General features: G+C 40.2%; 1 protein-coding gene across 1 annotated transcript; it reads right to left on the bottom strand.

Moving 5' to 3' along the window:
- irf6 (interferon regulatory factor 6) lies at positions 1-18,004 on the bottom strand. The gene is made up of 10 exons (XM_043716625.2): positions 17,863-18,004; positions 16,936-16,995; positions 14,927-15,103; positions 14,050-14,254; positions 12,759-12,835; positions 11,754-11,787; positions 9,844-9,978; positions 5,570-5,962; positions 3,722-3,840; positions 1-1,365 (listed from the first exon to the last, which is right to left on the bottom strand). The coding sequence occupies exons 3-10, from the start codon at positions 15,098-15,100 to the stop codon at positions 1,138-1,140; spliced, it is 1,365 nt and encodes a 454-aa protein (XP_043572560.1). The 5' UTR covers positions 15,101-15,103; positions 16,936-16,995; positions 17,863-18,004; the 3' UTR covers positions 1-1,137.
- Positions 18,005-23,826: the final 5,822 nt, after the last annotated feature.

Here is a 23,826-nt window from a genome sequence, read left to right as displayed (position 1 = left end):
TCATAGAAAATTGAATTGCAGTTTAATGCAGCTCAGGACGCAGTTCTGCAAATATACAACAATTAAATGGCACCATAGACCTTATGCAAATTAAAATCTCAATATTATTTGGATTGACTTGCATAAAAACTTGATCAACAATAAAATTATCTGCAGCTGAAATAATAAGTTATGCTTCATGCCAACTTTAACTATCTACCACCACCCATTCTAAACTCCAGTTTAGTGTCATTTGCAAAGTAATGCATTGATTTGTTTTTGTATAAAAGTCAACATAAGTTAAATCAGGAGTATTTACTTCAAAGAATTAGTCATTTACATAGAATCCATTTTTAAATTCTGGTATGGATTCTATGAAGAAAGTTGTTATAATACAGAACCCAAACAAACATGAATCAGGTGAGTTGAACAGATTTTAAATCTTCTAAATTTCTGTGGTACCAGATCAGCCAGATTAAATAGTTTCCATATTTTCAATGTCTATGTGATATCATTATTGTTTAAAAAACTTTTGATGCCAGCAAATGGTTAGCAAGGGCTAGCGAGTTCTACTGTTAGCTCACAAAAATATATGACTGAAACACAGGACTATGTTTGGAAACATTGGGCATCTCTCTAAAGTGAAATAAGCTTACGTTCGGAATCTATCACTAAAAAACACCTTTGATGGTCATTTCAGTACCTTAATGGTCACTGTTCAACAATGGATGTACCAAGACTTTAAAATTACAACAGTAATTACACCTCAAGAGGCACTTTAGGACATTGTAGCAACTTTTACAACCTCAATGTCTGTTCATAAGAATGGGAAATCGATTCAGCATTGTGATTAAATTTCTACAAACATCTCAGAGCTTGGGAAATTCCACATTTTTCATCTTGCGACTGTCAGCTTTAAGATTAGGCATATGGGGAACAAAACCATAACAGGGAATTTATGGAGGTCAATTTCTTTAAAATAAACAATTTAATCAGTTACAATTACACTTCTGTTCTTGAATCGTACCAGCACTAAATAGGGCAGGCTTATTAGACATATGTATATATAATATATATTAAATTGCAATTAATATTTTACATTCACTGTGGCATTTCCATCAAAATTAACAATTCTGCTGGAGAGGATGAAAGTGTATGTTACTGGGTTGGCAGAGGTTGTGCCATGTGCAGGTTTGGAGGCTGAATTTGCCATGGCTCATGTCCTTGGTTTGTTTGCAACAGATGGTAGAGTTGCTTCAGGTGAGTCACAATATTATCTTTAATGTCTGGGGTCGAGATCTGCAGCCTGATACTTCCACTGTCAAAAGAACGTGTGAATTCACCAGTGAACATCTCATAAATCATCCGTGCAACAACTGGCACAACCTGAAAAAATCAAGGCAAAAATAATAAGTTAGAAGGGGATAGTAGAAAACATTTATTACTTGCTAAAGATGACTATAGCTGCATCAAGTGTTAAATTCCTGTACTTCCTTGGTTTACTATTACAACAACAAGTCCATACTTCTCTCCCTAAAATTTCTACTACGGAGGAGGTTATCTCAGATATTCGTGCAATCAGGTGGACTTCAAGGTGGTGTGAAAATCATAGCTAGGACCTAAATTCTGGGATTCCATGCTCTGTCTCTAGTATTACCAATTTCTAATGGTTTAGTGTAGATGTGTGGATTGGTTCAGTTTGCAAGCCTGCAGCATGCTCTTCTGACCTTGCTAATGCTACAGTCGGAATAAGCATGTCCTAGTCTGCCACAATTTTCAGGGAAGACATCCAGCTTTTTCAAAGATTCCTTAACACATAATGAGGCACAAATGCAAGCTCTGACATCCAACAGACCATTGAAACAGCTAGGTCCAGTGAGATAGTATTCTAATTCTGAGCTCTACTGCCAATTGCACAAGGTTTATTTATACAAGATAGAAAGTATAAACTACAAGCCGTAGAAACCTCCATTGAGTCTTAGAGAGAATCTGGTGATTGATTTTTTTTTGGTCTGCAGCAAAAATGTGTTTTTTTTCTGGGAAGGATGTTGAAAGTTTGCAATTTTTTTTTTTTAAAAAGAAACACACAGTTGATTGATTCTATACTGTGTATAGTGGTTGCACGGACATGGACATTCTAGCTTGGCATGTGATTATGGATGGTAGATGGGAGGGACAAGAGGTAGCAGGGAAAGGGGAAGGTGATGGAAAGGGGATGTTGGTGAATAGTTGGAAGGTGATGAACGCTAAATGCTTTGCCTTTTCTAAAATTTAGAATTTGGATGAGACGCCATAGCACTAAGGGACAAATAGCCCACCTCAGCAAACAACAGCCCATGACTGCCTCCAAACTTTCCCCCAGGGCAGCAGCCCAACTACAGTCCACATCAGACAACCTGTCTGACAGAATGAAGTCCTCTTGAAAGATGGGCAGATTGAGCTGGGAATTCTTCCAACTCCTGCAACTAAGAGAAGCAATGTTGTAGAGACAATGTCACCCACTAGCCAAAGTTGGCATGTGCATGTTGTTTGGTCAATATCCCAGAACACACGATCAATGAACATTACCTAGGATTGCTACACATCAAAATGACCTAAAAACAATCTCAAGATAATTAGGAATAGGCAATCAATCTGATCTTATGTTATTCTAGAACAAAAGAAAAATCAATAATTACTGTCAACTGAGTAAGCTATCGGCACCCTACTAAAATCAAGTTAGTTTTGGAAAGTTTAATGGTAACAGAATAGATGGAACCAATTAAAATGGGTAAATGAGGTATTTTCCCACATCAATAATACACTGTGCAATTCCCAATGTTAGGTTATTGTACAATCAGGCTGTTAGCAATTTTTTTAAAAATGTACTTCAATAAGGAAATAAATACCCCTGGGTTAAAAGATTGTTTCAAAGTTTATGGACTTCTAAAATTGACTACATAGATATTAAAATGTAATGAAACATCCTGAACTCAAACCTATTTATGACTTTAACTTTTAATTCTAAAGGCACAATTTAACATTTAAGATATTAAAAAGCATCAGGCAAATAGGAAGATAATGACTAAGTTCATAGAGTCATGTAGCACAGAAACAGACCCGTCGGTCCTAATCGGTCCATGCTGAACATAATCCCAAACTACCTAGTCCCGCCTGCCTGCTCCTGGTCCATATCCCTCCAAACCTTTTCCATTCAAGTACTTATCCAAATGTGTTTTAAACCTTGTAATTGTACCCACATCCATCACTTCCTCAGGAAGTTCATTCCATACATGAACCATCTTCCATGTAAAAAGATTTTTCCCTCAAGTCTATTTTAAATCTCTCTCCTCTCATCTTCAAAATGTGCCCCCTATTCTTGAAATCCCCCATCCCAAGAAAGCAACACCTGCCATTAAACCTATCTATATCTCTCATGATTTTATAAACTTGAGTTTTGAAGAATTGTCGATTTTGGACTGTAAAGATGCAAAAATGTTCCTTAATTCTCAAATTTGGAATTAATAAAAGAGTAGTGAGATTATTAATAAAATGTTCACAGTCATGTCTAGGTAGAATTTGGCTACATGCTCAATAGCATCTTATGCACCTATAAATGGACAATGGATTAACTAGATAACTTTGTTACCAGAATGGTATGATATACAATCTCTCATTGCAAAATTCTATACTGTAAGTGAGTATGTAATTTACTAACATGAGTAATAGTTTATATAGACACAAAACCCAGGAAAGGTGTTACCTGCACCATGATTAGTTTCCTTTCCTTAGGCTTGCCATCTGGCCACTCTTCCCCAAAGCACAGGTAAATCTCAAAAGGTGGTACTTTATTACTTTGTCCTCTTTGAAGGTCAATCAGATCTACAATCCAAAATTTAAAAATGGTGAGCAGACTTTGTGTAGAAACAAAATGCTTCAGTTCAGAACTTATAACCTGCAATTTTATTATTGCTTAATAATGAAGTTACAAAAACAGAGACAAGTTCAGTGTTGGCCCCAATATTTGATCCTCATTCTCACCTTCGTTTCTGCCTTAATAGGCACACAGAAGACAGGAGAAGTAGGCCAATCAGCACTTCAAACCTGTTCTCCCATTCAACTAGATCATGGCTGATCTTCTACCACAACACTATTTTCCTGTATTATCCAAGTATGCTTGATGTCTTCAGTATCTCAAAATCTCTCCTGAACTTTCTCAACGACTCAAGTTTCATAGTCCTCTGCGACAGATTATTCAGACAATTCACACCTTCAGATGATGAATTCATCCTCATCATGGTCCGAAATGGTCAGTCCCTTAAGCTGAAGCTGTGCCCAGTTTCTGGAGAATACCCCCCCTCCATCTCAGCCAGAGGAAAACCTCAGTCCTGCCTGGTCGAGCCCTGTAATTTTGTTCATTTCAAAATGATCACTTCTCGATCATCAAAACTCCAAAGAACACAGCTACAAGCTATGGCAAGTACAGAGTATGGTCTATACACCCTGGATGAGAAGTACATCCTTGTCTAAACAAGGGAACTCAACTTGTATACAATCTTTCCTCAGACCAATTAATACACAAAATTCTTAGGAGCCTGACAAGGTAGTTGGCAAAGGGATTGTTTTCCCTTGATTTCAATGTAAGAAGTTGCTCTTTTAAGACAGAAATTTCTTATCAGTGGAATTCTTTACCATAGAGGGCTGTCGTTAAGTATATTCAAGGCAGAGAGATTTTAAAATCAGTAAGGTTCATGGGGATAAGACAGGAAAGTGGAGCTGAGGATTACTAGATCAACCATCATCTCTTTGAAAGGCAAAGCAGATTCAATGGGCCAAATGGCCGCCTTCTGCTGCTATGTCTTATAATTTTATGGGTATCTCCATTCCAAGAATCCATCTAGGTGAACCTTTGTTGCACTCTTCCCTACGAGAAGAACATCCTTGTTTAGACAAGGAGACCAAAACCATACAAATCTTTCCTAATGGTCCAATTAATACACAAGATTCTTAGAGAGGATACTCCGGGTGTGGTCCCACCAAGGCTCCAACCAATTGCAGCAAGACATTTTTACTCCTGCTCCCCAAGTTTGCCTAATTGTTTAGCTTGCAGTTATTCATAACCAAGGACACCCAGATCCCTTTGGATACCAACACTTGCCAATCTCACAGCTTCTTTTGACTGCTGGAGAAGCAAGAAAAGTTCTCGTCCAGAAACAACTATATATTGAACCATTTCACATCTGAAAAGAGAGACTGGGGATGAACAAGTTTAGAAGGGGTGGGGAAAGAGTGGAACGAAAAAGTTATAACAAAAAATTCCAGAAATAAAAGCAAATTCGTTCCAATCAAAATAAAAACTGAAAGAACTACAACTGCTGTAAATCAAACAAAAGGAGAAGTTGCTGGAAAAACACAACAGGTCTGGCAGCATCTGTGAAGAGAAATAAAAGTTCAAAACAGGGTTCTGAGGAAGAGTCAATGGACCCAAAAGATTAACTTTGATTTCTCTTCACAGATGCTGTCAGACCTGCTGAGCTTTGCCAAAATCTTCTGTTTTTGTTTGTTCATATCGATTCATTAGTTTACATTTAAAAAGTAGTCGAGGACTCACCACTCAAGAATGTTTCTAAACAAAACAGCTTGACTTTCTTCTGCCGTTCTATGACATGTGGGGTATTATTTCCATTTGCACAGGGTCCTGACCAATACACCTTACACTGGCACAGCCGGATGGCATAGATGGCATGACCACTCACTTCTAGGATGAGTCCTCGGTCCATCGCATCTAACAGGCGATTTGTGAAAAGACGTTGCTTTTCATTTGAGATATGGTCTGTTCCAGGAAACTTCACTTGTTCAAGGGAAACTGGACCAAATAACTCCTCTTGGTTTGGCATTGGACCCAGATCACCATAAAAGAGACGGCATCCCTGTGGATTGCTGACATTTAAGGCAGGTCCCAATTCTTTCCCTCTGTACTGGAACTGGATCTCCAAGTCTGTCACTATACAGAATGACAGGGGAGAAAATGAATCAAATCAATTCATAAAAAATATCGAGAGAGAGTTGTCTTAAATAAACTAAAAGGATGATCAGATTCCCATCCACAATTAAGTCAAATATTCATAATTAAACAACATGAAAGTAAACTATTTTAAATATCACAAAGCAATATACAAGTAGAGCATGCTTTGATAGAACAAAGAACAATACACCACAAAACCAGATCCTTAAGTTCTCCAAACCTATACCAACACATTTTTCCCTTTCATATTAAAACTGTCTTCACTTAAAGGATTCATATCCCTCTATTCTCTTCCGATTCATGTATTCACCCAGGGGCTTCCTGAATGCTGCTAATGCGTCTGCTTCCAATACCACCTCTGGCAGCGCATTTCAAGCACTCGATATCCTTTGTGTGAAAAGCTTTGCCTTGCACATCTCAAACTCCTCTCCCCCCAACCCTGCATCTTGAACTTGCGTTCCCCTCATAACTGACCCCTCCACCTCGGAAAGAAGTTTCATACTTTCCACTCTATCCATGCGTTCACAATCTTATAAACCTCTATCAGGTCACCCCTTAACCTTCTGCATTCTTATGAAAACAAAGTCAGTCTATCTAACCTTTCTTCCCAGCTAAAATCCCCCATACCAGGCAACATCCTGGTATGGGGGCAGCACAGTGGGTAGCATTGCTGCCTCACAGCGCCAGAGACCCGGATTCAATTCCCGCCTCAGGCGACTCTCTGTGTGGAGTTTGCACATTCTCCCCGTATCTGCGTGGGTTTCCTCCGGGTGCTCCGGTTTCCTCCCACAATCCAAAAAAAAAACGTGCAGGTTAGGTGAATTGGCCATGCTAAATTGCCAGTAGTGTTAGGTGAAGGGGTAAATGTAGGAGTATGGATCTGGGTGGTATACGCTTCGGCGGGTCGGTGTGGACTTGTTGGGCCGAAGGGCCCGTTTCCATACTAAGTAATCTAATCTAATCCTGTTAAACCTTTTCTGTACCCTCTCCAAAGCATCCACATCCTTCTGGAACTATGGTGACCAGAACTATATGCAATATTCCAAGTGTGGTCTAACTAAAGCTCTCTAAACCTGCAGCATAACTTGTCTATCCTTTTACTCAATGCCCTTTCCAACGAAGGCAAGCATGCCATAGGTCCTTTTTGCTACCTTATCTGTGCTCCACCAGTGAGCTATGGACATGAACACCCAGATCCCTCTGCATATCAATAGGTTCTGACATTCACTGTATATAGTTCCACCTGTACTTGACCTTCCAAAATGCATCACCTCACATTTGTCCAGATTAAACTCCATCTGCCATTTTTCTGGCCATGCCTCCAACTGATCTAGATCCTGTTGTATCATCTGACAATTCTTTTCACTATCTGCAACTCCACTAATCTTTGCATTGTCTGCCAACTTAGGCCAACTAACTTTTCCTCCAAACTATTTACGAAGACCACAAATAGAGGTCCCAGCACAGACTCCAGTGGAATATCACTAGTTACAACCCTCCATTCCGAAAAGCATCCTTCCAGCACTATCCTTTGTCCCCCATGACTAAGTGTGGTGAAACGGTTAAAAATTATGTCCCAATACATGTGTGAATCTAACCGGAATGGAGGTGTTGCTTAGTCCCGTGTGAATCTTATTACACACCTCCCCGTGTGAATCTTCTTATCTGTATGTAACCAGAATGGAATGTGTTTTTTAGCTTGCTCTGCTGTTCACATGAATGTTTATATCTGGAAAAGAGTATATCAGCTGGAAAAGTCTCCAGTTCGGTGAGTCTGCTCCGGGGTTACGTTTAACCGCCGAGCGTGGGTTGTTGGCAACCGCTCTACGAGAACTGACGGCTCCCAGTTCCGGTAACATGTAGAGTGAGTATAAGCCAGACCCGTTGTAAGTATGAGACCTGGTTGTGGCGACGCTGCGGGGAATAAAATGCTCATATTCTAGCAGACTCGCCTCTTGGTCATTTGTTCTGTGTCAGACTACTCTCCTACGAACCTGACCTTGAGAATTTTTTAAAACACTAAGCCCGTTCTGTGTTTACTTTGCCAGCTCACTCCGATACCATGTGAGCAGTCTGCCATAAGGGACCTTGTCAAAGGCTTTACTGAAGGCCATGTAGACAACTTCAACCATTTTTCTCTCAATCATCTTCATAATTTCCACTTAGTGTGGAAACAAGCCCTTCGTCCCAACAAGTCCACACCAACCCGCCGAAGCGCAACCCACCCAGATCCATTTACACCTACATTTACCCCCTCACCTAACAGCATGGGCAATTTAGCATAGCCAATTCACCTAACCTGCACATTTTTGGACTGTGGGAGGAAACCGGAGCACCCGGGGAAAACCCACGCAAACACGGAGAGAATGTGCAAACTCCACACAGTCAGTCGCCTGAGGCGGGAATTGAACCCGAGTCTCTGGCGCTGTGAGGCAGCAGTGCTAACTGCTGTGCCACCGTGCCACCCACTGTTTGGGTTTCTTTGGGTTGATGACGTCTTTTCTTGTGGGACCCAATGAACACAGTCTGCCGACTTCTCAGGAACAAACCCAAACAAGCAGGCAAAACACGTCCAGAAACCCTAGCCACTCTCCCCTACATCAAAGACATCTCAGAAATGACTGCCAGACTACTCATAGCATCATAGTAGCCCACAAACCCACCAGCACATTAAAACAGCAACTAACGAACTTAAAAAACACCATAGAGAAAACAAGGCAAACTAATGTCATTTACAAAATACTGTGCAAGAACTGTAACGAGCACTACATCGGACAAACAGAAAACTAGCCACCAGGATACGTGAACATCAACTAGCCACAAAATGACACGACCCTCTCTCACTAGTATCCTTACATACAGATAAGGAAGGACACCACTTCGACTGGGACAACATATCTATCCTAGCTCATGCCAAACAGAGATGTACAAAAATTCCTAGAAGCATGGCATTCCAACTGGAACTCTATCAACAAACACATTTACTTGGACCCCATTTACCATCCCCGAGAAAATGAACAGGAAATGACATCACCAAACCAAACATATAAATAGAAAGCAGAAGTCATCAGCAATGCTTCATCCGGAGGCTCACTGAAGAGGTTATCTAGTATGGTGACAAAACGTCTGAAAATGAAACTTCCAGCTCAGTGAGCAAACCTGCATCCAGAACCTCAACCTAAGCTACAAAATCTTCTCAAAACTCCGTCATTAGTCTATTTGCTTCGAAACACACTCAGACTTTGCCAGAGAATCTTTTCCAATAATTTCCCTACCTCTGACATAAAGGCACACAGATCTGTGATTTCCTGGATTATCCCGGTTACCCTTCAACAATGGGAGAACATTTTCCTATTCTCTACTCCTCTGGGACGATATCTGTGGCCAAATGGGATACAATCATGTCTGGCAATGCTCCAGCAATTTGTTCTCTTGCCTCCTTTAATATTCTGGGATAGACCCTATCAGGACCCAGAGACGTATCTACCTTAAAAATATCCAGGATAACATTCATTCAACTGTAATATCATCAACTTAACCAAGTTAATAGGCTCTCTATCGTATTGCTGAATGGAAATTCATAGACAACAAAAGTGTTACTTATTTCAATATTGCCATTTTAAGTTATTAGTTGCACACCCAGTTAGTTGAGACATTTGAAATGTCATTAAGTGTATATAGAGTAAAATATTTAAACAGCCAAATTTAAGGAATAATGACCAAAAACAAATATCAACTGCAAGGAAGGTCAGTATTAAAAGGTTAGTGGAAGGCAGGGGAAAAAAGAGAAAAAAATGTTTCCAAAGGGCAACAAGGTAGATCTTGATTTGGCTTTGGAGCACAAATTGTTTTTTGCTTACTGGGCAGGGAGCTGATCCAGGTTTCTGGAGTGCTGATTATCTCAGCCGGCAAGTGTGGATCAACCTGTTCTGGCTCAGTCTTTATCCACTCATTTGGAGAGCAGCTAGTCACATTTGCTGCGGCTATCGGAGAGGCTGCAAGATTCAAGTTACACAATTGAGAGTCATCATCATCACAACTGACTAATAAAATAATCAACTTCAAAATATGAAATGGTATGTGTCCTGATTTATCAGATCACCCACAGTTTTCTTTAATTGTGTAATTTAGATTACAGTATTGTATAATCTCCACCCCCCCTCAACTCCACCAAATGATGATATCAGAAAGGGGGTTCTGCTCAACCTATTTGCCCTGGGGAAGCACAGGTAGCTGTCTTTTTCAACAACTATATTCCATCTGCTTGGCTTGCCAGCCCAGGAGAATCAAGGTTGAGGGCACGATCAGACTTCTGATTATAATGCAATCATATCCAGATCCTGATTATAACCATCACACTAACGCAGCAAGTAAATTTGGATTAAAATTGCCAAGTTCACTAAACTGTACTTTATAAAGCAATTATTTCTTTAAAATTAAGCTAGAGTAATACAGTGCAGAACATTGGATTCTTAATTAGATTATCAACTTAAATTCCCAGTTTCAGCTAGATCTGGAAAAAAAAGAAGTCGCCATTTTATTTTTACAAAGATTCAGAAAGCTTTTGACAACATCCCACAAAACAGATTAGCATGCAAAATTAAAAGCAGATGGGATTAGGGGTAGTATATCGAGATGGATAGAAAACTGGTTTGCAGACAAGAAAGTAGGGTGAGAATAAATAGGCCTTTGTCCCATCCTCCCCAAATGACAGAATGTGGCTTGTCGGGTACTGCAAGGATCAGTGCTAGGACTCTGGCATTGCACAACATATACTTTTGGTTTAGATAAGGTAACTAAAAGTTAATATTTTCAAGTCTGGAGACGATGCAAGAATGATTGAAATTTGACCCATGAGGAGTATACTGAGATGCTTCAGCATGATTTGAACAAGCTGAGTGGGTAAATGCATGGCAGAGGCAGTGTAACATGGATAAATGTGAGGTTTTCCACTTTGGGAGCAAAAGCAAAAACAAAAAGACAGATTTTCTAACTGGCTATAAATCGATACGGGGAGTATCCAATGAGATCTAGGTGCATTGTACACCAGTCACTGAAGGTTAGCATACAGGTGCATTAGGAGGTAGAGAAGGCAATGGCACGTCAACCTTCATGGCAACAGGATTCAGGAATGAGATTAAGGATGTCTTTCTATAATTATAGAGGGTCTTGGGGAGACCAAATCTGGACAACTGTGTGCACTTAGAGAAATGATGAATGGCTTATGCTCAAAATGTCGATTCTCCTGTTCCTTGGATGCTGCCTGGCCTGCTATGCTTTTCCAGCAGCACTACACTCTCGACTCTGATCTCCAGCATCTGCAGTTCTCACATTCCCCTTGGGACTGAGGATGGGCAGGAGGAAAAAGTCCAGTTTCCCAGCAGCAGCTCACAGTTTTACCACTAACTTCTCAGAACAGTACTGCAAGACTTACTGAGGTTATGTAAAGCACTGTATAACACAAGTTATTTCCCAAAAGCATTAGATAGTACAGAATGTATATTATTGGGTGATCAGGAAAAGAGAAAATTGTAGAAACAGGATTATTTCTGTGTTATGATTCAATAACAATGTCAAAAATGAAAAACAACTTCCAAAAGAGAATCTTTTGAACAAGCATAGCCTTCCTATTTCCAGGAATCTCATTCTTATTGAAAGGCATTTACCCAGCCAAAGGATTTAACTATTTTTGCCAAAATCTTAAAATAGTTAAAAATAAAAGCTTTGATTACAAATTAAATTCACACTGACTACCATCTTGCTCACTTACCATTCGAACTGGAAAATGGAAAGCTTTCTTGCATCTATATTTAAAAAAAAAAATTAATCAGTAGTTTCTTATTTAATATGCAATCAGCGACCAACAGATCAACATTTCCTAAAACAGGGGGCCTTCTACTGCTGAAAATTTAGAATCAACATTGACCTTGCTCACTCAAAATGAAGCGCACTGGCTTAAAAATGCTTTCACTACCTTTTCAAAAAGGATAGATCAATGTGAAAAGGGATAGGGATTGGGATTAGTACATTAGTTCTATCAAAAAGGAGTAGAAACTTAGGGTGAATGGGCTTTTGCTCAATCATTCTATAACTTGAATGCAGCTTGACTACATTCATTATTTTATCATACGTGCTGATCACCACAGAATAAGACTACATTGGATTCTATCAAATTTCCCTGGCACAGCAAGAACAGGTACAGCATCCTTTCACATTCAGCACAACCAGCAGAGCAATAGAAAGCAGCTAGTGTACAATATCTATTTGAAGACTACAATTTCCAGTTCAGATTTTGTTACCTGAAACTTTTGTCTTATATTATTTATCACCCTCTGGCTGGAGGGATTAAAAACATATCCCATCTGTCCTTTGTAGACAATGGTCATTTTCACATAGGACAAGATACTTTGATAATAAATGTTACTAGAACATTATTGTCAAGCCCCAAATTTTACACAGCCATTTTCTTTCACATACTTACTAGATGGGATTCTTATTCAGTAATTGGGAATAAGAGTCCACACCAGCAACTCCCTACCACACTCTCCAGCCTACAACCACTAATATCAATTGTAATGCCCTTAAATCTGCACTGACTGAGGGTGATTAACTTGATTTGTACCAAGAATTGAGCTGGGCACATATCGTATGACTTCGATCTACACCCTGGTGGCCTCAGCCACAAAATCATCAGGGTGTCAAGACTGCCAGACTAAAATTTTTGATAGGAGTCTTAACTCATTTAAAATTCCTGTTTCAAACATTTTCCACTTACTTTAACCTGAGGCTGAGAAGTGCTCAACTCATCATCCTCGTCGTCCAAATCTAGATTTTCCTCCCATGGTACCGATCCTGTGAAATACACACTAGTTATTATATTGGAAATCTGACACGTTGGGTGTTTCAACTTAATTACATAAATCAACAGTCTTGAGAGATCAAAAATATAAAATCACCTCTTTCCTACACTGATTAAAGTGAAAGCAAATTAGAGCAGTGAACTTTGGTTCTAGCAACAACCTCATGCATTGATATGTTGAACTCTATTGTTAGATAGATTTCATTTGAAGGCTAATTAAAATAAAAACAAAAAAAACTCTGGTGTTTACATTATCCCAAAACTTATTTTGGTTCTTCAGTTACTTTTCACAAGCACACTCAGTACTACCTCTCTCAACATACCAGGGCTTCGGGTTCAGAGTGGTACTGGTCTGACATCCAGTATGTATCTTTGGTCCTACCACAGCCAGACCCCTTCCTGGCCACTGACTGTGGCTGAACAACACTGTTTGAAGCCTTAACTATCTATTGGTCAAAGGTGAGCTTCTGACCATTGATCCTCTCAATCACAAGATCTACCTACATTTACCTCTGCAACATGGTTTTTTTGCCACCTGCCTTAAGACAATTGCTGTTGAATCACTCATCCATGCATTTGTTTAGTCTAGGCTTGACTATGCGAGATTAGAGGTAGACAATTAGCCATGATCAGTTTGAATGGTGGAACAAGCTTGATGAGCTGAATAACCTCATGTCAATCCAATATTGTTCTGGCCAGCCTCCATAAATACAGCTCACAAAGAATCTTTCAACACTCCATTAGTGGGCATGCCTTCACTGAATCAGCTCGAAGCTCAGGAATTCTATCCCTGAAACTTGCTGTCTCTCTCCCTCCTCCTATAAAAATTGTTCCTTTCAACCTCTTGAACTTCAGTTTCGGTCAGCTTAAATTTGCATGTGACTCCGTGTCAAATTTTCTCTAATAATGCTTCTGTGAAACCTTGAGACATTTAATAAGGCACTCTATAAATACAAGATGATGGGTCTGTTGAATATTTAGTCTCTGTATCTATGACAACTATTTCATTAGAATGTAATTTGACCCCTTGAAACCTAGAGGTATAATCAACTACTTGCTACAGGTCTCAATATTAAAGTTATTGCATTTCTTTTTTAACACTGAAAGCTAGCTAACAAAAACGACTTGAGTAATCTTGCAAAATGACAACTGGTTTAGCAGGTGAAAAAGACAGTGCAATCTACTACAACCAAACAAAATGTTCTACCTGGATTGCTGTGTGTACCACTGCTCTGTGGGATATCACACACTTCGTAGATTTTAAGAGGATTCATCGGAACCTCCTTGGTTCCATCATAAATTAGGTTAAATTCCCGACTTTTGTTAAGTGCACAACGAAGCTGTGCTTTCCACTTGGCTGGATCTGGTTCATCAATCCCTTCTTGATACTTCCCAGTTTCCACTGCCCATGCCTGTAGATGAAGCACATTGGAATTAATACTTTAAATGATTCTACCTTGTAGACTTAAGCCAAATCAGTCCTTGCTCCTTCAACATCTACTACTCCAGACCCCACAAAGACACATTTCAACTCCTCTCATCCTTAAAATGCCAATCAGGGTTTTATAAAGGGACTCTTTGCCCAAAACTAGGAAGCACTCTGCCAGTCCAGAGCAGTGTCTCTGCAAAATTAGAAATAGGTACAGCATTGGCAAAAACAAGGGTGTATGTATAACTGCCCCATAAGGACACTGATTTCCTAATGACTTCAAGTTAAAAAAAAGAATGATCACATTACTGGTCAGTATTCACTAAACCATTCTTGATTTATGTATTGATCAATTAGATAAGACTTCCCATAGACAACCCGAGTCTAACCTTATTCTCTGTTAATAAAAAATCTTCAACTTTCTATTTTATTAGTACCCAAGGTATTTTAAACTTTAGAGAGAAAATTACCAGTCGAAAATTACCAGTCAAAAATTCCATTCAGAATTCAGAACTTGGCGCAACATAAAGTGGCTACAAGTGAATCAGGCAGTTCACTTGAAGTTACTCAGCTATGGCAAATCTGTTCAGAAGACTTCCTCACATTGCAATCATAATGCCAGTAAAAATAAAAGGAATTGTAACCTTGGATTCACCTTAAAAATAGTGTTTTCTTCCTCTTGAGGTGGACTGTGACGAGTTGCATGTTTCCAAGGAATTTGAAAACGTTTATTTTCCCGATGGAGCCAAACTAAACCTGGGAAAAGACCACTATCCACTTGGGCCACCAACCACGGTTTCAATCGTACCCTGCGTGGATGAATTGCCATGATCTGAAACAAAATTTCTCTGTTACTGGGGATGCAAAATAAGCATTTTACAAACTGTGATCTATAGAGTAATTTCAACAACACCGATTTGAAAATACAAATCTGCTTTAACCTCAACGGAGGTGATAAAATTTGATTGATACTTAGCTATTCAGTGCAGTGCTGATCAACTTTAGTGGGTTAATCAGACACGTGAAAAATAGATTTATAACATATTTTTTAAAAATCAGACAGCTCAGGCCCTTTGTGAAAAACCATCAGGACAGGTGGAACTTGAACCCAGACTTTCTGGCCCAGAGGTAGACATACTACTATTGCGCAACAAGAACCCCAAAAAATGTTTTTAAATAAAACATTGCGATTGTACAACTTGTTACCCTATTATGTGTATTTTACACTATTTGTTCTAAAATAATCAATTTACAATTGAATACATGAAATAACATTTTCTCAATGTAATTCACTTACACTTGAATACATATTGCATATGTTATTGTACGTGCTGCATAGGTCAGATTTTGTCAAAAATAAAGTAATTGTGTATTAAGAATTAGTCTTCTGATGATATGTTTACACTGTTTAGATCAATCGGGAAGTCTTAAAAGCAGACAAAAAAGTCTTTAAAATTCAGAATACGATTGATAGAGAAAAATGCAGAGAAAAAGACATTTTTTGTTTTCAAAAATGTTGAGGTGTTGTTTCCATTTGTAGAAGAATCTAAAATGAGGACCACATAGACAAGCCAATTACTAATAAATACAGTTAGCAACTAAGGAAAAACAGTTACTCGAAAGTGATTAAAATGGGATACTCAAGAAACGGAGCAAATGGATCAGATCTTCTCAATAAAGAAAGCAGATAAATGTATTCAAGAAGCAGAAAATGCACTGATGAGATGAGGCAGGGGATAAGATCCATGTGGAGTATTAACAACAGCAATGACTAGCTGCGGTGGGGGAAGGTGGAATGGCCTGTTTTTGTGCAGTATGTTCAATGAGATTCTAAGTAATTGTTGTGTAAATGCACTTAAACAGAGACAGGCTCAAACAAACACAGCAGAAAATTTTCCGAAATGCAAAAGACTTGTTTTACTCTGTGTCTTCCAATACACATTCACACCACATGAAAGACGGTGACAGTCAGGCAGCCCTAAACTACTCTGCATCAAAGTAAAGCCTTCATTGTAAACGTGGCTAGAGGTTGCATTCCAGGAGGAGGTTTAATAGCTGCAATAAGTTCCACAGGACATCTTATTATCTAACTCTACACTGGTACAATAATAGTCATGTCTCATAACGACGACAATTGTTAAAAATTCAAGCGTTTAAGGGAAAGAATATTTATCAGTTAATTTTAATCAGGGATTCTATGAACATTTCAGAAATTGGGATCACCATCATTTATACTTCACATGAAACGTAGGCCAAAAACACATCAGTGAGAAGGGTCTCTCACACCACCTCTGATGAGTGAGGCCTTGACTCTGGATTCACATTAAGGTCAACGCCAATTCGAGTGAATTACGGTGAAATAACGAGACCTTTCTCCATAAACCCTGTAGGCACAATTAATCCATGCAGAAAACGAGAATAAAAAGATTAAGAATTACATATCGAGGAAATTGAATCCTCAGTGCATTAGGCGGAAGTAACCCAAACCCCAGAGGGACACACCTTCCACCCACCTGAGGTTCGAACCCAGATTGGGAAATCTTTCCCTGAGCCCATGGCCACAGTTGGGATTGTGCTCTCATTCTGAGGTACAGGGGAAGGTAACATAGTGAAGTGAAAACAAACTGGAGGTCAGCAGTTCACGTCCTTCCCCCCCTCCCTTACCTTCTCGTCGATATCCAGCTTGTGATCCCGGAAATGCTCTCCTTTACAGAGAAAGGTCTCCTGCAATAATGGATCCAGGCACTGAATTAGAATTTCGTGAGTGTCAGCCTATATCCTTTACCACTTCCCTCATTCGCTCAAATCAAAGCAACTGGTCTGTCGAAACTGGTGTCGATTTTAACCAACAATCTTCCCCTCCCCACTAACTTCCTCTGAAAAGTTTCTGTTGTCGAAACGACGTCAAACGCTAACACCGCGCCCTGGATAGGCAGGTTCCAGCACCTCACTCACTGTGACACAGAAAACAAAACCAACCCATTAACTCTGCAGTCAGACATAAACAACCAGTGAGCACTCGGCAGCTTGTAAGAAAGCCGAAAAGCAATTTCTTCCAGAAAAAATGAGAAGAGTTTAACTAAACTGCAATCACCTGGAAATAACGTCCAAGTCCAATACTATGGGGAAGGGAGTAGAATTTTTTTGTACTCTTGAGTGATTTTTGAAAATAAAAAGTTAGACTAAATACTCCCACGTATCTTTATGTACAACTTCGGAGCAAATCACTTACATTTCGTTCAATTAAAAGTTTGCTATTTTGTGAAGGAAAAGACAAAAGGTACATTATCAAACACCCCCCCCCCCAAAAAAGGTGCTAATTCTTTCCGAAAAAATCGCTCCCATCTATTGCCGAATTAAATTATTAGCGATTCTTTACATGTAAGCGTCATAAACATAGGGCAAATGGCAAAACAAAAAGGTCAATTCAATTAGCGGAGGATTTAAAGCGAGGAACGATGCGGGGAACAGTGCAGTTAACTCCCTGCACCGACTAGACACAGGCAGCCAGACACCTAACTCCGATTAGGGAATAAAGTCAAGGCATCGGGAAAAGAACGAAAAAAAAACCCCAAAATAAGACAAACTTACTTAGGAGACTGTAGCGCACGCTGGTCAGCCAGCTCCCTCCTGGTTAAAGTTTTTTTCCAATGTCGATCCTCTTCAGTTTCGGTTCAATATCAGGTGTGCACGGTGACTCAGCGGAATCACATGAGTCTGTCTTCCTCCGTTGGTTTTACCCCGCGATTCGATTTGCCCAGTTTCGCCGAGACACAGCTCGGTTGCGTGAACAGTGAATCACACTTGGCGTAACTCGATCAAAGTTTCAGGGATGTCAGGCCGGAATTTTGCAGGATTGCGGAGATGTTGTAATTTAACTCCCTGCAATTTTTCCTTAGAAGTTTTAAAGTGCTTGCGGAAATCTGATACAAAAACAGAAACTCGGCAGGTCTGGCAGTATCTGGACAGACAAACACTTTATGTTTCGAGATCCGCAATGGCTTTTATTGGGAGCCCAGAATTTACAAACCATTCCAACGTTGCTCACCCAGTTCGAGGACTAGCGGAGAATTTGTGTTCACACCGCAGTTAATGAGTGTATGGAACATCCAACGCCTCGAAGTATTTTTTTACAAGCAGTTAAATACATTTGAACTGTTGCAAAGTAGAAATTATAGCATCCAATTTCCCCAGTGAAAGTACAGCAAGTAACAATGAGATAATCTGTTTTAGTGATGTTGAGGAGGGAAACCTTGCCTCCAGTTCTTCAAAATACAATATTTTACATCCACTTGCGAGGAAAGCCAACGACCTCAGCCCTAAAGTACAGTATTAGGAGAGGTTGGATAGGTTTTTCCACTGGAGTGTAGAAGGTTGAGGGGTGACCATAAGGAGGTTTATAAAATCATGAGGGATGTAGATAAAGGTGAATGGCAGGTGTCTTTTCCCTAGGGGAGGGTATTTCAAGACTAGGGGGCATATTTTTAAAGGTAAGAGGAGAAAGATTTTTTTTAAAACAATCACAAGGTGCAACTTTTTTTATATACACAGTGATCGGTAGAATGAACTGCCAGAGGAAGTGATGGATGTGGATGCAATTACCATGTTTAAAAGACATTTGGATAAGTACAGGAATAAGAAATGTTTGGAGGGATACAAGCCAAGCGCAGGCAAATGGGACGAGCTTAGTTTGGAATTATGGTCAGCATAGACTGGTTGGACTAAAGGATTTGCTTCCATGCTGTATGACTAAGTACAATTTGAACCTGCAACTTCCTGACTCAAGAGTGTGGTCTTGTGGTTCTGTTTGCCGAGCTGGGAATTTGTGTTGCAGATGTTTCGTCCCCTGTCTAGGTGACATCCTCAGTGCTTGGGAGCCTCCTGTGAAACACTTCTGTGATGTTTCCTCCGGCATTTATAGTGGTTTGTGTCTGCTGCTTCCGGTTGTCAGTTCCATCTATCAGTTGCAGTGGTGGGTATATTGGGTCCAGATCGATGTGTTTGTTGATAGAATCTGTGGATGAGTGCCATGCCTCTAGGAATTCCCTGGCTGATCTCTGTTTGGTTTGTCCTGTAATAGTAGTGTTGTGCCAGTCGAACTCATGTTGCTTGTCATCCACGTGTGTAGCCACTAAGGATAGCTGGTCGTGTCGTTTTGTGGCTATTTGGTGTTCATGGACACCATCACACAAACTTGCTAAAGAACTACAACAGAAACGGAAACACCTGATCAGCAGATCCAGACACTCTATACAGTCAACACAGGAATTCTTGGACATCATCAGAAATATACATATAGACAAGGAAGAAACTATGGTCTCATTTGATGTAACAGCGCTGTTCAACTCTATTGACAAAACCCTAGCCAGAGAAACAATAGCCAACCTGCTGGACATACAGAACAGACAACAAGATGGGGAACCTATCAACAAAGACTGCATACTCAAACTACTGGACCTGTGCCTCACAACACACTTCACATTCAACAACCAAATATATGAACAAATCAACGGCACACCCATGGACTCACCCATCTCTGGACTCATAGCAGAAGCAGTAATGCAAAGATTAGAACAAACAGTCTTACCGCAAATTCAACCCAAACTCTGGGTCAGATATGTAGATGACACCTTTTGTAATCATTAAAAACACAGAAATAGAAAACACACACCGGATCATCAACGTCACACCCAGAGGAATCAGATTCACTAGAGAGGAAGAAAAGGACAACCAACTCCCATTCCTAGACGTGATGGTCCAGAGAACACCGAATGGAGAATTCACCACAAAGGTATACAGGAAAGCCACACACACAGACCGAGTCCTGAACTGCGAAAGCAACCACCCCAACACACACAAAAGAAGTTGCATCAAGACACTGTTCAACAGTGTTCAGGGAGAAAGTGAGGGCTGCAGATGCTGGAGATCAGAACTGAAAATGTGTTGCTGGAAAAGCATAGCAGGGCAGGCAGCATCCAAGGAACAGGAGAATTGACGTTTCGGGCATAAGCCCTTCTTCCTGAAGAAGGGCTTATGCCCGAAACGTCGATTCTCCTGTTCCTTGGATGCTGCCTGACTTGCTGCGCTTTTCCAGCAACACATTTTCAACAGTGTTCAGGACTTGGTTCAAAAGGGCCACAATACACTGCAGTACACCAGAACTGCAAAAAGAGGAAGAAGAACACCTATACAATGTATTCACCAAAAACGGATACCCCCACAATTTCATCAACAGATGCCTAAGGGAAAGACAACGGAATGAGAACATGCCACAACCCAAAGGACTAGCCGCGTTACCATACATCAAGAACATGTCTGAACTGACAGCCAGACTACTACGACCACTAGGACTCATAACAGCACATAAACCAACAGCCACTCTCAGACAACAACTCACTAGGACAAAGGACCCAATACCCAGCATGAGCAAAACCAACACAGTGTACAAAATCCCATGCAAGGACTGCACAAAATACTACATAGGGCAATCAGGAAGACAGCTAATGATCCGTATCCATGAACACTAACTAGCCACGAAACGACACGACCAGCTATCCTTACTAGCCACACACGCAGATGACAAGCAACATGAGTTCGACTAGGGCAACACTACTATTATAGGACCACAATAACAAGCACCCAAGCTACAAATCTTCTCACAATCTAGATTTGTTATTGAATTTAACTCTACCAGCTACCTCGATAGTAAATGATCCCATGTCGTCAAAGAATTTGCCTGGGAGTCTGAATTACGTGTCCAGTATACAACCTAAGATGCTGAGAACAGATGTCACATGACTCAAACCCATAAATGGCCAAAGATACAGAATCAGAGGTAATTAAGTCAATTTCCTTCAGACTGTGAACATACCCTGGCCATTAATTGGTCTATTTGTGAACAATTGCATTACGGATCAAGATCCCTGTGAGGTAGGGTTAGGATCTTGACATATGAATACCTGGGTCCTGGTCTTCAAAAATTCAGCCCTAAAAGTCAGTGAGCCTTAGCAATAGGAGGCATGTTAGCTGCAGTCATAGTATTTTCACAGCATGGAAAAAGAATCTTTGATCCATAATGTCCACACCAGGCATCAACCATTTATCTACACAAATCTCAATTTACATCACTTGGCCTGTAGCCGTGTATACTACAGGGTTTCAAATGTTCATCTTAATTGTGATGGTTCCTGCCACTACCACCTTTTCTGACTGAAAATAATGCCTCAAATCTCTTCGCAGCATTCTGTTCCTGTGCCCCTGGTTATCTGTGAAGGAAGCATGCTTCTCAGTATCTACCTTATCTATGCCCCTTGTAACTTTATATTTTAGGGCCCCCTCAATCTTCTCTGCTATAAGGAAAACAACCCCAGCCTATCTACTATTTGTTAAATCACCTCATCTTTAAGTCAAGCATTGCCAAAATGATGACTGTGAGCAACTGGTAGCCTGTCAATGAGTAGCTCACATTAAGATTTGAAAAAGTAGCCAATAGAATTACAAAATTTAAAAGATATAGTTAACTTCCCACCAAAACTAGCTGACTGGGATGGCACGGTGGCTCAGTGGTTAGCACTGCTGCCTCACAGCACCAGGGTCCCAGGTTCAATTTCAGCCTCGGGTGACTGTCTGTGTGGAGTTTGCACATTCTGCCCGGGTTCGCTCCGGTTTCCTCCCACAGTCCAAAGATGTGAAGTTCAGGTGAATTGGCTATGTTAAATTGCCCATAGTGTTAGGTGCATTAGTGAGAGGGAAATGGGACTGGGTGGGTTACTCTTCGGAGGGTCAATGTACAAAGCAATATTTTGAAAATGTCTTATATCACCCTCAGATTACTTTCTGACCACATATCTTCACTATCACTAACCTGTTTCTGCTTCAACAACATTACCCATCTCTCCGTCATCTTCTGTACACCCACTTCTCACCTTCCTATCTTTGGACCTTCCTATTCCAAAATACATCAGGCCAACTTCCCACCTTCTAATCATTGTAAACTTGAGGTCATCTAAAACTCTGCTGCCCAGTTCCTAATTTGTATTCATCCAAAACATATGGTGGAAAGAAATTGCAGTATCTACCATGATTATCCATACACCCAGGATGCATACATTGCCACAGCAGCTCATACCCCTTGGGCAGATGGTTGATTCAGTTGGCCGATTGATGTATTAGTCACAGCATAACATTATAAACTCTGTCCTTCCAACTATGTCTCATTTAAAGAGCTTCAGTGACCAAACCTATGACAGTTAACAGAACTGATCCTTGTTAATCCAAAAAAGTCAAATTTCATTGATGCTTAAGTGTCCGAGATAGCCTTCACCATAACCTATCACCATAAAGGAGGGCATTGTAAACACATTACTCATACCCCTGAGCAAGGACACGTTCTAAATTATTTTAAATCAACCTGTTTAGGCATACTGTAATCACACCTCCATGGCAAAAGAGACTTGAACTGAATTGCTCAGAGGTAGAGACACTACCATTGCACCACAGGATCCATATCCAAAGTAGTTATTCATGAAGCTGGTACAAGACCTGAATCCAGAAAATTCTGATTTACCAGAAAATGAGTTTCCAGCTGGGCCAAGACTTTTTTTTAATCAACTTGTTCATAAATGTTATTACACCCCCTCTGGAGCAGGTGGGACTTAAACCCAGGCTCAAAGGTAAGAACATACCACTGCATTACCAGAATTTCCCCCAACTTGGGTTATAGCCCCACTTCGTTGGAACAAAGTTAGGATTGGCAACTTGCTTGGAAATTTAATGACAGTCTTACCACATGACCAACCACAGGACATTCAATCCAGCGACATTGGATCACGTGATTTCTACGGCTGCTGCTTTTCTGTGAAAAGTTCCAACGTGTGAAGAATCAACCAGAGGGGAGGAGAGGAAACTGGGGAATTTCATCTACACAACCTCCATTGATTCATAACACCAAAATAAAGACTTTATGTAGCGCCCTTCACGTCTAGAAAATATCCCAGGCAGAAATGCAGTCGATATTATGATGGAAAATACGCACTCCAAGTTATAAAGATGGAGTTTACTGTTATTTTTGTGACCAGTGTGCAAAGACTTCAAATCAAAACGCTGGCACACACAAAAAAAAATGTTTAATGTTTTTCTTATCTTGTTTCAAATTACAGTAAGTTAATTAGATAATTGGTATCCTTAAAGCCACCAGGGGCAAACGAGCTCGGATTACCAGGAAAACAACGGTCGGAAACATAAACAGAAACTACTGGCGAAACTCAGCATCTGTGGGAAGAAAACAGAGTTAACGTTTTGAATCCAGTGACTCGTCATCAGAGCAATAGCCAGAGATGGTCTTGTTTGAGTCTGGCTGGGTTTTGGTTTGGATAATTCCAGCAGCACTCTCAAAACAATATCAGCATCGACAGCTATTGAGCTGTCCACGGGTAAAAGTGGAGGCGCCGGGGGTGGACAAAGTTAAAAATCGCACAACACCAGGTTATAATCTAACATGTTTATTTGGAAGCATTAGCTTTCGAAGTACTGCTCCCTCGTCAGGTAGCTGCTATC

Source organism: Chiloscyllium plagiosum, unplaced genomic scaffold (genome assembly GCF_037043375.1).
Source record: "Chiloscyllium plagiosum isolate Xiang-an unplaced genomic scaffold, Cpla_swu_hap1 HiC_scaffold_26, whole genome shotgun sequence".
NCBI lineage: Eukaryota > Metazoa > Chordata > Chondrichthyes > Orectolobiformes > Hemiscylliidae > Chiloscyllium > Chiloscyllium plagiosum.
The sequence above is the reverse complement of the archived record's forward strand: the minus strand, read 5'-3'. Positions and strand labels throughout refer to the sequence as shown.